This window comes from Athene noctua, chromosome 4 (genome assembly GCF_965140245.1).
Source record: "Athene noctua chromosome 4, bAthNoc1.hap1.1, whole genome shotgun sequence".
Taxonomy (NCBI): domain Eukaryota; kingdom Metazoa; phylum Chordata; class Aves; order Strigiformes; family Strigidae; genus Athene; species Athene noctua.
Window position 1 is genome coordinate 11,947,314 of NC_134040.1, and position 14,029 is coordinate 11,961,342.

A 14,029-nucleotide genomic window follows, 5' to 3' on the forward strand; every position below is an offset into this window, starting at 1 on the left:
GGGAAAAGCAGCTCCAGCTCAGAGAAGGAGCTGGTTGTGTATACTATGCCAGGTGACATTTTGCTCTCTCAAGCTTCTGGCACAGAAAGATATTAATATATTTACAACCTTTCTTAAGGTCATCTCTGCTGTGTCTCCAGCTGAGCCATTAAATATTAATTGGACCTGCTTTCCAAAAATAAAAAGCAGAACCTCTAATTTACTTGTGTAATTAACACTTCCCACAAACCAGGTGTCGTCCAGAACCAGACTGAACAAGCCATTTGCACTTCACAATCCTGAAATATGCTACGTGCTTTTGAGATAGACACACCGTTGCTTGTTCATTCTGCATGCACAAGTACACATAAATATTTCAGGAAAAAAAGCCTTAAATACAACAGAAAATATGCCCTCCAGGTGACATAGTCACTATCCCGCTCACTACAGGGTAGTTTTCTTCAGTTTGAATTTTGGTTTTTTTTTTTTTTTAAATGCATTTTACCTAGACAAGTTTGAACACTGAGTCACAGGTCATTTTATTCAACAAGGCTCAGTGAGCTAAATTTCTCAAAGAGCTGAAATTTTAGCCCATAGTTGTAAAGAGCATGATCACTCTCTGGTCATGTAAGAACACTTGCATTAAAGAACTTTGGTTCCCACGTGCTTAACCATGTAATACGCCTAACATTATAATTAGCTCTGAGATTTAAGTTCAATACCAGTGTGATTCATGTTAAGACAAAGTAAATATGTATTCAGTAACTGACACACAGAAACAGAATCTACAACTCGGAGAGAGTTCTAAAGCAGGTACGTTTATTCCGGCACCAGAGTGCAAGGGGATTTCTCCTCAAAGCTTGCACACCAACAGCACATTTTACCAGAAACTTATAAGAGTGTGGTTATACATATTCATTGGATTACACAATACAAATATCCATATGCGTGAGTAAGGCCGGGTTGGTTCTAGAGGCTGGTGTCAGCAGTTGATGTTCTCTTTGCCCCTGCATGTTGCCTCCTGGGGGGCGTCTCTGGGGCTCTTTGGGAGGAAGGCTCACAGTCTCTCTCACCTGGTACTTTTCCCCAGAGCATGCCCAGATTCTCTTGGCCAATTTCTTGAATAACAAGAGGGTTTTCAGCCGCTTTACTCATTTTATCTTATCTAAAACCACTAGCATACTAGTTTCTACTGTCCATATATGGCTAGCTATACAAAGACTCATCTTGTTAGAACACATCTACTTTTCGAGGACATGTCTCTTGTTTCTGCTGAACACAATAGTCCTTGGTAAGTTTCCACAGAACACTCAGGGCAAGATGGATTATTAAGCAATATTCAGAAATCATTATAAGTTGCTATATGTTGCTATAAGTAAATAAGTTGCAAAGCAGGTGATCATTTCCCTGTATCATAATCACTGAGCTGCACAGACTATTTGAAAAACTTTATTAGGTGCTGATTTACCTACATGAATAACATGCCTGCTCTTCAGTGAGGCTAAGGAATTTGTGGAGTGAAAATTCATGGAACCCAAGGTCCACATTGCTCAGTTGCCATCTCAGCACAGAGACATGTAGGTTTTGTGTATCACACAACCCAAGAAATCTAGTTTTGTTTTGGTACTTGGACTGAAGCACATCCATCTTGTCAGGGTTTAACAGGCTGGGATTCAGCTCCTACACAAACATTTTGGCAATCTGTAGTCTAAGTATTACTTCACCTTTATTGCCTCAGTCTGACTGTTAGTTTCAGTGTTTACCTGCAACATAGGCAAAAAAAAGGTTTCTATTTCCTTTGGAAGAGGCAACTCTGTGATAAAGATCAAAGCACTCACCTAGGAAATTGAGTACACAGACTCACTTCCTTCCTCTGAAGAGACAGATTCAAAACTCCATCCTGGACCTCACCAGAAGATATCCACATCATGAGGCTTGGAAATACTTCGGTGGAGGTGTGGTAAGAAAAAAATTGAGGTTGAATGTCTTCTCAGTTGCACGGACTAATTAAAGGTTTGTTGTGCTACAGAGTTTATACTTCGATGGCCATTAGAAAGAGAATATCACCCAGGGAGGGTGCAGTTCTCAACTCTAATCTCTGCAGCTAAAATATAATTTTGGAAAAGGAGAGAGAACTTTTTTTTCCACGCAGGAGCTGAAAAATCACAGCACAGGAGCTTTTCTGAGCCCTACTGCTCCAAGGAAAAGATGCTTCTCTCACACACTCTTATCAACTCACCATTGCTTTCCCTAAACAGCCACAGGTGGGTGAGAGCTCCTTCTGCTAGGGAAGTCGTAGCATCAGGCAGTTCCTGCTGACCCTCGTGGTGTTTTCAACTCTACAACACACCTGCCAGCTATTTGCCTGTCTCCTAGCAAAAGCCACTAGAGGCCATTGGGCAGGAAATCCAGGTAAAGTTTCCTGGAGCATTACCTTTGAGATGGCAAGTTGCCATTTTGGATATTACACCCCAGCTTTGTTGGAAATCTTCTGACCTAAACTAAACCATACTCTCAGGATTGTGTATCCAATGTCTGTTTTATCTAAAATGTCAGTAAGAGGGTATACACAACCTTGCCATCTCTGATGAATGTTCCCATCATGTAAGATAGATGTTCTCACCTCCAGTATAGCACTAAATCCTTTGATCTTTTTTGCAACGTCCCAAAAAATGAGGGCAAAGTGTGGTTTCCTCTACCTCTTCTTATCTGTGAATAACTTAGACCATGGTGAATGAAGCACCAAGCTAACAAATGTTTTGTCTACATCGGGAATCCGGGGGAATGAAACTGAGATCTCTCAATGAAGGTTAGAAGAGTAGAGTGAGTCCTTTTTCTGGTGGGGAGAGGAGTGGGGGCGGTGAGAAGAGAGAAAGAAAAATTTACCTGCAGAACTAGCTGTGCATACTGAGCAGAGGAAGATGCCTTTTGGTAATGCTAAACAAGGCAGTTAAACTTCATTGCAAATCAAGAGCGAGAGGACTGCAGCTCTCCTCGCCTTTCCTTAGGTTCTGGTTTACAGCACACTGTAGACAGTAGCTTCCTAATTCTCTACAGAAGTAGAATCTAAAAGATGTTCTGCAACACCCAGCACAGGCTCAAATCTTTTATTTTTTTTTTTTTTTAATTTATTTTTTCCATCTGGACCTGAGCACCTCCAGAAATGTTCAATGTTTTGTGAGATTGAGTGGTATTGTAAGGTGTGTACATGAAATACCCTCAAATGGCATGAATAAGCTTCTTTAACTCAACAGTAGATGTAGCAGTTCTATACCTTTAAAATGTGGCTTACAGTTTAATAGCTTTAAAGTCTATTATTTTTTTCTCCTCTACTAATTTCTTGATACTAAGATAGAAAAAAATCAAAGTAAAGCTTTATTTCATTTGTATGTCTTGGAGGTGACAATTTAATACACTTAACTATATGTCACATGTTCCTTTCTTAAAGTGAGCACCATTTTGTTTAGGAAAACAAAGGTAAGCTAACAATGATAGGTATCATTAAACTTCTATTTAGTCACAGATAAATGCTGTAGTCTATCAAAACTTTTTGGCACAAAACTGACTAAAAAATAACTGAAAATTTAGCATCCCCCTCCCTGCCCTCCGAGATATCTGGTCCTTACATTGCAGTTGAAATGAAAGACTGAAGCATCAGGTTTTTGTAGTGGCATAGCAGAGGGGAGAGGCATGTTGAGGCAGACAGAAAGTTAGTAAAACTGGAAAGATTCCACAGACAACTTTTTTTTTTTTTTTTTTTTTTTTTTTTTTCTGAAATACTGTATTTACACAAAATTGGAGAGAGTACAAATACTTTACTAAGAAGACAAAACCATTATAGTACATTCAATTCAAACACAGGCAGAACTACAGATGCAAAACACAGAGGCCTAAGGTACTTGCATGGGGAAAAATAAAAGCATCAGAAAGGCCTCAGAGATTAAAAGCGGGAGATAAGAAAGCATTGTATTTGTTACACAGCATCACCTTTCCTTGACTTCAATGGGATTGCAATAAGATGCTCTCCTTCCTCATCATGGATGGTTGGAGAAACCCTCTCGATGTGCTGACTGCTCAACACTGATTTTACAAAATGGTTGTGTACTCAATTTTCAGCATGAGAATAGAGCTGTTAACTTCAAAGGAAATTATATTTGTGCCTAATCACATGCTTATAAGCTTAGTTTGACCAGAAATAGCCTTCTCAATGCATAATAGGGTCAAGTCCATTGTTACATAAAAAATAAGTGTTCTTTACTGTCTTTATTTTTTTCTTAAAATATACTTTAGAATTGCTTTAGTTTTCCCCTTATGTACTTGATTAGAAAATAGTAACTTATTGAATGCCATAGAATATTTTGATTCATGTCTTACAGAATCAAAGGAATATTGTTCAAAAATAAATCCCATTTTTCCAAAGCCTGTTTAGATTTAAAAATAAATAAAAAAGAAAAATACCTATAATAATAAAGCAGCTTTGTGTTTCTGGGCATTTGGCAGCAGGTCTGTTATATCTCTCAGACATCTCTTGGTATCAGTTAAAATCACCAGAGTAATTGATCATTATAAAAGAAAAGATCGTACAATATTATTACAATGCACTAAATATAGCCAATGCATGAAATATTTTACACATTATATATCCCTTAAAAAGAATTAGTATATTTTAGCCTGTTCTTTGAAAACAGGTAGCTTCTGAAGTAATATATCTTAAACACAGTGGTATCTGTCACTTCTACTGTCTAACTGATTTTTTTTTTCTGAATAAAAGCTTGTTTGAATAGGACTACTAGCTCAGTGATGGAACTACAGTGCTATTTAACTAAATTTCATATATGTCTTCATTACTGTTGCTGCAATTATTGTAATCACATACCACTGAAGTGCTAAATATTAGTAACTCAGATATGTGGACTTTGGTTATGCTTGATAGAATACCGGCATATCAAATATATGTACCACTTCCTAAAGGCTATGTTACAATCATGATGCCTAGTAATAAATAATAACAACAATCTCAGATTCAAAGTGCTGACTCACTTGAGGCACCAATACAATAAATCAATCAATTAAAAGACTTATTTGTAATGTTCAAAACTAACAGAGCAAATCCTGGGCTGCCAAGTTATGTGCCCAGGACAGAGGACTCTCAACCTCTGCTTCCAAACTGGGGATTCCTGTGATCTCAGAAAACACTGGAATATCATGTCTGATATGTGTGGAATGATCCAAGACATACCAAGTCTTCAGACATGAAACATTAAAAGCTCTCTAAGCTTCAATAAAGCCTCCAAAGGCTCTCTTAAACCTCCTCAAGCCCACTCCATTCACTCAGGGACAAGGCTTTGCCATGTATTGTACTTGGCTGAAGACCAGGGAAGAGCCTTTCATGAAAGTCCACAATGAAATGCATTGCATCAATGCAGCTTTCACACCCTGGAGACACTGTCACCACCGTCAGCATGAGAGGGAAAAGGCAGCTTTCCAGCAGCAGCAAACACCTGTCTCAGGTGGGGAATGCTTTTCATGTTGTTAGTTTGTTCTGTGCAAGCAGTAATCATTTTCGGTATCGAGAGAGCTGTTGTACCCTGATGACGGATACAGGTCCCTCTTAAGTATCCTGTTGACGATGTTGAGCAGAACTTTTTTGTACTGTTGACGTAAAAGTGAGTAAACAAATGGATCTGATGCAGCCTTACTGTAGGTGAGGCACTTGCTTATAATTCCCCAGTAGTAATTTATGGTAACAAAAGGAAGGAGCTCTATCAACCTGTTAAACATTAAAGAGAGATGGAAACACTTGAGTGTTATATTCACACTGAGCCCAGTGCCCAACTCAAGCTTCATCAAACATTAAAGTAACTCTTATTTTCTTACAGTACATGGTCCCTGCAGGGGAAGGGCCCTGTACTTACTTACTCCTTGGACTCAATAAAGGCAAAGGGAACTTTCCTAGCAAGGCCACTAGGAGACAAGAATCATTCCCTCTATGGAAAGAGAAGAAGTGTGTCTTATCAGAGATAAGAAAGTGCTGCAGTTTATTTCTCACTTTCTGAATGTAGAGAGTTGTGCTGGTAAGTGGTCAAAATCTTGGTGACATAACTGACTGCTCCTCTCCCGTGGCATTCCTGAGATAGACACATGTGACTTGGGGTGTCCAGGCTCACTGAACAGTTGCCTAGTGACACTTGAGACATTTGGGCCTAACCCCCTTGTCATCAGGCTGCTGCTCCTGGAAGTTGTGGGTCTCCTCTAGGTCCTGTGTCATATCTGCCAACCTATGTAGAAGTTTTGCATGAAGAGCAACACGGCAGCATCTCAGAGAGATTTGGGTGACACCTGCAATCCACAGTATGCTTAAGAGCACAGCTGCATGTACTTACCTGTAAGAGTTTCTGCGTGCACTTGGCTGACCACTAGTTTGGCCAAAGAAAACAAGGGGACAACAACTTTATCATCATTATATGACCAGTCAGCTGACTCCAGACCTGTGTCTCCTGGTCTGTGCTTCACAGATGATTAGTGGCCTCAGCACCTCAGTTGAGATAGGTGTATTAATCATGGGGGGAGAAACTGCAGCTAGGTTAAACAATTTTTCCACAGAAGTGAGAGCAAACCTTCAGAGTGTTCCAGCAAATGTCTGGCATACAGCTCATCTGCAGTGGACAAACTCTCCAGGAAGGTGGAAAGAACAGGGTGAGAAGTTTTTATTGTCTGTACATCTTTTGTGAAACCTTTTGCAGGAGCAAGAATATACTATTTTGCTATATTCATTCCAGAAGGAAAAAAAAAAAAAAAGTACCATGAAATAAGATGAGATAAACCAGCCCTTTTCTGTACCCTAAAACATCACTGTTTGAAGATATAAGATCAGAAGTTTTCTCAAGGCTTGAAGAACCTTCTGGCCTCTTTCCAAAGTGCGGAGCTCCCAACTTGCAGGGCGTTGACTTCTGAAGCTGTTCTGATCCTTCTGCATAGAAAAACTGACTTACGACCACTAGGACTGAACATTGCCACAAGTGGTTGAACTCTGACAGAAAAATTTCCCATTTGTATGCATAAAAGTGAAATAATTCCTATGGTAACTGCATTTAAAACCCAGATGACTTCTGTCTGAAGCTGCTTGGAAAAAATTCCAGTGAATTCAAAACAGAGAGAACAGGAAGACACAAAACATGAGAAATAAATAAATGTACAATAAACGACACTTGCTGCATGGTTGCGTAGGTTCATCCCATACTGTATATCTTCCTAATGCAAGAAATATATATTTGATATTTACATGATTGATGTTTTTATAAAGACACTAAATAAGAAGAGTAAGATATCTTTCAGTCACGAAAATAGATGTATTACTGTATGATCCCTTTGATGTATTATGAGCCTAAACATAATTGCACTGAAACCAACAGAAGAAAAATTACACAGATTTTAATAAGATAAGAGGCCTGGTCAAATCAAGTCAGCCTTAGAAATATCCATCTGAATGCATCTTAGTATCATTTTCTTGTTTTCAGTGCTGTTACAAAAAAGACAAAATTCATCTGTTGGCTCTTAGTGAACAGACAAATATATTGCTAATGATCATAATCTCATTCACATTTCTGAAATGAGTAGCAAATACTGAGCTCACCATGCAACCTGAGTCACCAGGCCAAAGAGCAAAAAAATGGAGGATATCTTTCACAGTGCCTCCCTAAAGATTGCTTCACTGCCACCCCCCTAAAAAACAGAATGGGGCAAGAATAGAGAAAGAGGCATGGTAGCAAGTCCTCCACCTCCACCACCACCTTTTATCTAGTGCTGCCTGGACAGTGTCTTGCCTTTGGGGGAAAGAGCCTTTGAGGGTGTCCTCCCCAAATACTTCCCATTTTTCTGTCACTGAATCAACTCGGTCCTTGTGACTGAGACAGAAGCTGTACCTTGACACATTTACATGAACCAACCCTCAGTCATGTCTATAGTGACGCATGAGGTACCAGTTTGTCACACATAGAAAACGCACCATCTCACATTTACTAAATGCAAGGTCTGAAGAAGGAAGTCACTTTCATTTTAGAAGTTTATGGGAAATATCTCCACCCTGAAAAATGTGGCAATGCTGGAATTTGCTGAACTTGGTAATGTTCAGATAGAAAGAAGATGGCAAAATCCACTTTGCACAATATAATTATATCCTGATTATGGCAAAAGTGAATAGCAAATGACTCAGAATGTACTGAACAGTGATCAATTAACCTTTTAACTCTGTGATGTAATGTTAATATTTGTAATAATCCTTTCAACTGCAGGGGAAAAAAAAAAAAAAAACAAACCAAAAAAACAGTTATCCAGGCAATCAGTCAGGACTCCCTTTCAGTATATAAATGGGAACTGAAAAAAATGTCATCCTAAAGGTTAAAAAACATTGTTATTTTTGTGCGCTGGCCTAAATCTGTCCCCTTACCTATGTAAGAAAAAGGCAAGGAGAATGATCATAAATGGCCTGTATATATGTGACTGTGTAAGATGAGTGCACTAAAGCTGGCGGATTTCTGTAAACTGGCGTGGCTGCAGACCCTGGCAGCTTGGTAACAACCTTGAGGAAGCCCTCACTAGAGTGGCTTTGCAGACTAGTGCACCTTCTTTGACAGAAGACAATACTCTTCAAGGGTGTCTTGAACACACTATGAAGTGGGAGACATTTTAAAAAATCACTTATGAATGATATAGCCCATTTTACTTTAGAGATGAAAGGCTAAATCCTGAGGTTCTGCAATTCAGTATAGATACATTGGCTTCCAGCTCACTGATTTATGCAAGATTTAAAAATAATAACCATATGTTGTATAAAGACTATACAAGTACGGAATAAGAATGATGCATGACTACTTAAAAAGGTGCAAACCACCAGGGTGGCTGCCAATAATTCTGGCCAGTTGAGGAGAATGGTGTTTCCTATACATTTAAAAAGTCTAATTATTGGTTTTCCTGGGAGATAACTCTTACACCTCATCACAAGGCCATGCTGCACCATTAGCAATATATTTACAGACATTAATGTTTCCAGACACAAAGTTTATCTGACAAATTATCAGCCTGGATAAATTTAAATTATGTCACCTCAGCTCCCAATAGCAGCAAGCTTGGCCTTATGCCTTAAAAAAAAAGAAAAAAAAAAAAGACCTGAGTTAATCAGGAAAAGCTGTCTTCTTTCCTCTCTACTGCTTGGGTTGTGGTAATAAGGAAGGGTGGTGAGTCTTTTAAACTGCTTTCATCTCCCACTGGCATGTAATTAATTCCTGGTACTTGTCCTAAAAGCCTTTTGCTCTTGGCAGAGGTGCCTAGACCTGGCTGCAATGAGGAAAGGAGAGCCAGGGGCTGCCGAGGCTTTGCCCAGCAGGCTGGGCAGGTTTGGCATGACTCTGTGTGCATGTGCATGTGTGTGTGTGTGTGTGTGCATGCTCTGCCCCTTAGAGCCGACCCCGGGTCTCCATCAGTCTGTGGCACCCCAGAATTAGTTGTAGAAAGCACCCCCCTACCCCCCCAACCCCGGGCACCTGTGCATCAGAGGGCATACTGCTCCCAGAAAGCTCCCCACCCCAACAGGCAATACTAACCTGGTGATAATGTAAGGACCAAAACAGATCACGAACGACCCTATAAAAATACTGATTTTCTTGGTAGCCCGCTGCCTCCTCCGTTTCTGCTCATTAAGACAGCGCTGCTTCACACTGCAAAGGGAAAAGAGCAGTCGGTGGGTAAAGGCAAGAAGCGAGGTGTGAGCCCAGGGGAGGGGGAGAGCCCCTGCCCTGCGGCGGGGGAGGGCAAGGCAGGGCAGCCCCCGAGCCCCCCCAGGGGAGGGCAGGGTAGCCCCCGAACCCCCAGGGGAGGGCAGGGCAGCCCCCGAGCCCCCCGGGGAGGGCAGGGCAACCCCCGAGCCCCCCGAGGGGAGGGCAGGGCAGTCCCGGCCCCGCCGAGCCTGGGGACGATCGCACTCACCAGAGCAGCGGCTCCCACGGGGAGCTCGGGCAAGCGGGAGCACCCGGCGAGCGGGACTAGCATTTAAAGAAAGCAGGCTACGAACGCACAAGCCACCGTCTCCTGGCACTATAAGCAGCGCCTGAAACTAGAGGCAGAAGCGTTCGCCATGTGCCGGGGGCAGGCAGGAGGGCAGGAAAGGCTGCTGGGGAGGCAGGACATCGTCTCCGCCCGGGGTACCTGCCGCGAGTGCCCCGGGGCTGTGGATACGAACACGCAGGCGTTACCTGGGGTGGATATCCACCAGCAAAACCAGAGTCTGCATCGTAATAATGTCTATCCGCTTGCAGTGGAACCGGGCAACTTTTAACACCCTTAAATATGTGAAACACAAGATCACCAGCGACAGCATGAAACTGGTGGAGTGAAAGACGATGGTGAACACTGTAAACCTTCTCCGCTCCGTCTCTTCCTTCAGGTGCAAGGTGCAAGAGGCATAAACGCTGCTGTAATCTACCCACGAGTAAAACAAGGATACCAAGGGGAAGGTGAGGGAGTGGAGCCACGAGTAGCCCATCAGGATCACAGCGTCCTTATACCTCATCTTGCTCGTGTAGCTTAAGGGGAACACCACGGCAATCCATTTGTCGATGCTGAGCGCTGCCATGCTCAGCATCGTGTTGGAAGTCAGGAAAGTTTCCAGGAAACCCACCGCTTTGCAGACGCAGCCCCCGAGGGGTTGCTGGTTCCTCAGGATCCCCAGCAGGGTAAAAGGCATGTTCAGGACGGTGAGGAGCAGGTTGCAAAAGGATAAGTTCACCAGGAAAACCCCGGCGACCTGCTTGCGGATCTCCGTACTGTAGACGAAGCATAGCAGCACCAGGAGGTTGGAGAGCAGAGAGACAACCAGCACCAGCACGAGGAGCAACGCCACCAGCACGCCTGCCAAGTCCATCTCTCAGCGGGTCGCCTGGCGCGGGCGAGGGCAGGAGGAAGGGGCCACCCGAGCCGGCACCGCAGCCTCGCCTGCCGCCGCCCGCGGCCGCCCGCGCATGTTGCCGGCGGCGCGGACCGGGGGGCCGGGGCCGGGGGAGCGGGGAGCAGAGCCGGGGGCAGCGGGGTGTAGGGAGAGGAGCAGGGGGCGGGGAGCAGAGCCGAAGGTGCTGCTGAGCGGGGGGCGAGGGAAGCGGGGCTGGGCGGCCGGCCGGGGAAGAGGGGAGGGGACCGGCGGGGGAGCGGGACCCAGAGAGCGGTGCCAGGCAGCGGCGGTGAGGGGTCCGGGAGGAGCGGGACCGGAGCCGAGCGTAGGGGCGCCGGGGTACCCGGCAGCCGGTGCCGGAGGTAGAGGACAGGTCGGGGCACCCACGAATCGGAGCGGGAGCTAGCGGGGCCGGAGCGCCCGGGGAGCCGGGGCGCGGGTATCCGGGGGCAGCGGGTCCGAAGTAGGGTCCGGGGCAGGGTCGGGGTAGCGGGGAGCCCAGGGCAGCGGGGATCCGTGTCCGGGGCAGAGTCCGAAGCAGCGGGTCGGGGGTAGGGTCCGGGGCCGGGCCCGGGGCAGCGGGTATCCGGGGGCAGCGGGTATCCGGGGCAGCGGGTATCCGGGGGCAGCGGGTATCCGGGGCAGCGGGTATCGGGGGCAGCGGGTATCCGGGGCAGCGGGTATCCGGGGCAGCGGGTATCGGGGGCAGCGGGCCCGGGGCAGCGGGTCCTGCAGGCGCAGCCGGCGCCGGGGCGCGGTGCCCGGTGCGCGCTGTCCGCGGTGCTGAAGCGGGCGCTGCCCCGACGGCCGGGCCGCCCGCCCGCGCTTCAGGCCGCGGTCCGCGGTGCCCCCCGCGCCCGCGCCCTCTCCATGGCCCCCGCCGGCGCCGCTCCCCCCTCCGCCGGGCGCGGCCTCCTCAGGCACTGAGCATCTTCCCCCGGTGCCCAGCCCCTGAAATACTCCAGCCGCGGAGCCTCCCGCGGCGACTCATGCGCAGACGGGCGGCTGCGAGGCACAGGCTCAGCCCGGGATCGCGGAGTCGCTCTGATCCACGCCCGGACCGCAGGCGAGAGCAACAGGAAGCCCAACTTTCCGCTAATGCGCAGCTCGAGAAGGATCAGACCTGGCGACGAGTTGCTAGCAGTTTAGTCAGGCACACCCTGAGCACACCGGCTGCACCCACCGTGCCTGGAACCTGCGGAATAGCTATAGCGTCCGTGCCCCTTGGAAGTCTTCCCCCCGCCATCTGAGGAATGACTTGCCTCCCCCCCCCTCCCCCCCCTCCCCCCCCCTCCCCCCCCCCTCCCCCCCTTTATTTCATAGCGCCTAGAGGGACTATGGTGGCCCTCTGGGTATTCACACTGTTCTCATCTGCCAATGAAGAGGGATGTTGCTTGGTTAAAGACTTCACTCTGGCCACTTGGACTCACATTCTTAAAGCCCCAGCTGGCTGAAAAAGTGCCTACATTAGGGAGGTGCTGGCTAGGGTGGAAAACTAATGTCTCTCTTACCATTTTCCATTTACACTGTTAACACAACAGTACGATGATAAGAAAGGTTCTTTCTGTTATCACATTGTGGCAAAAGCTGAAAGGACAGATGTGAAAGAAGCCAGAAATTCTCCCTCTGCACCTGTCAGGAAAGTGAATCACACGGCTAACTCCCAAAGATTACATGAATCTTTGTCTTAGATTAAAAACCAAATAAATATAAAAGAAGAGGGAATAAGTTTTGGAGCATCAAAACACTAGTACAGAAGAAAGCTGCCATGTCTAATCACTGTCACATTTTACAGTTGATCGCCAGAACTGACATGGAAAAAAAAAAATAATAAAAAAATGGAAAAGTAGCTTTCTCACTGTCCAAAATGTCTATTAATATCCCAAGGAAATGCTGTATTGTGTATATTGTCCCCACAACATAGCCTTGTCACGCAAGTGTGACTAACTGCATGTAAAACTGCCTGAAAGAGCCTGAAGGCAATGTTGGGTTTTTTTCCCCTCCAATAGCAGTTATAAGTTTTGGATCGAGCCCTAATTGAAAAGCTTGCTATGCTAAGTTATACGTCTTAAGGAAAGAGCAAAACAACAAGACATGAGATGTTTTATTTGGAAGAGAACCAGCACTGTATTATTCCTCAGGATGGAAAGAAAATGAATGTTTTCTTTGATCAGAAAGCTGTCATTTCTTAAGTTAAAAAAAAGAGTAGATACATTTGACAGTGCTTATGCCTGATAAACATAACCCCAATATATTGCTGTGTAAGCATTTCAGAAAAAAAAAAATCTATAAAAGCATGATAATATCAGCTCTCTCAGAGATCAGCTTGTTGCATTTCTATCATCAGGGAACCAACACTGCAGAGCCAGACACTGCACAGAGGGTTGGGAAGAACTGAACCATAGTAGGAGAAGCTGGCTATATCCACGCACAGCACAGGTTCTGCAATACTCCCTCCCTCACAGCAGCAATTCTTAAGGTTCCTACCAGTCAGAAACCATTTATGACCTACCTTTCATTTAATAGTATCACAAGGTTATGGAGCTTTCATGTTAGCCGTCTGGGATTAGAGGCTGCCTGTGCAGTGATGTCAGGTGGGGTAGATGCTATTTTATATCATCAGAGACAACCTAGATGTGCTGTTCACTTACTATGATAGCTGCTTGAGAAGCTATTTCCTGTTGGATCCAGACAGAAGGCAACTCCTGTCTCTTTCTTTCTCTCTCTCTCTCTTCCACACATACACACATAATTTATCTCATACAGCCTTTTCAAATGCAGAATGAATTGTTTCTGAAAATTAATGGAGAAAGAACACATCAAAATAAGACAAGTAAACAAAAAAGGTGGGAAGTAATAGAAAGCCAGGAAAAAAATGACTCTGCTTTTCCACATGTACAGGGAGTCGTATGGTCCCCTGCAACAATATCCTGGGCTCAGAGAACCAGTAGGAATGATGTTGTTAGATTTTCCCCTTTGTTTTGAGTGGATGGTTGTCAACAGGACAAGTTAAGCATATGCATAGCTTCCTGTGGGATGTGGGTCCTCTGCTGAGCCTTTCCCATTTACAGTCTGGTGTTCAAATGCCCATTTACAGTGTATGAGGCTGAA

At 45.0% G+C, this 14,029-nt stretch overlaps 1 protein-coding gene across 1 annotated transcript; it reads right to left on the reverse strand.

The window, feature by feature from the left end:
• Nucleotides 1–3,784: 3,784 nt before the first annotated feature.
• On the reverse strand, nucleotides 3,785–11,529 carry GPR78 (G protein-coupled receptor 78). Its single transcript, XM_074903749.1, has 3 exons — nucleotides 10,227–11,529; nucleotides 9,579–9,692; nucleotides 3,785–5,749 (listed from the first exon to the last, which is right to left on the reverse strand). The coding sequence occupies exons 1-3, from the start codon at nucleotides 10,892–10,894 to the stop codon at nucleotides 5,512–5,514; spliced, it is 1,020 nt and encodes a 339-aa protein (XP_074759850.1). The 5' UTR covers nucleotides 10,895–11,529; the 3' UTR covers nucleotides 3,785–5,511.
• Between the last annotated feature and the right edge of the window lie 2,500 nt (nucleotides 11,530–14,029).

Coding starts and splice junctions, on each gene's coding strand:
- GPR78 (XM_074903749.1), bottom strand. CDS start 10,894: ATGGACTTGGCAGGCGTGCTGGTGGCGTTGCTCCTCGTGCTGGTGCTG. Junction 9,693..10,226: donor CTGGTGGATATCCACCCCAG/GTAACGCCTGCG, acceptor TTCCCTTTGCAG/TGTGAAGCAGCGCTGTCTTA. Junction 5,750..9,578: donor GGTCCTTACATTATCACCAG/GTTAGTATTGCC, acceptor AATGTTTAACAG/GTTGATAGAGCTCCTTCCTT.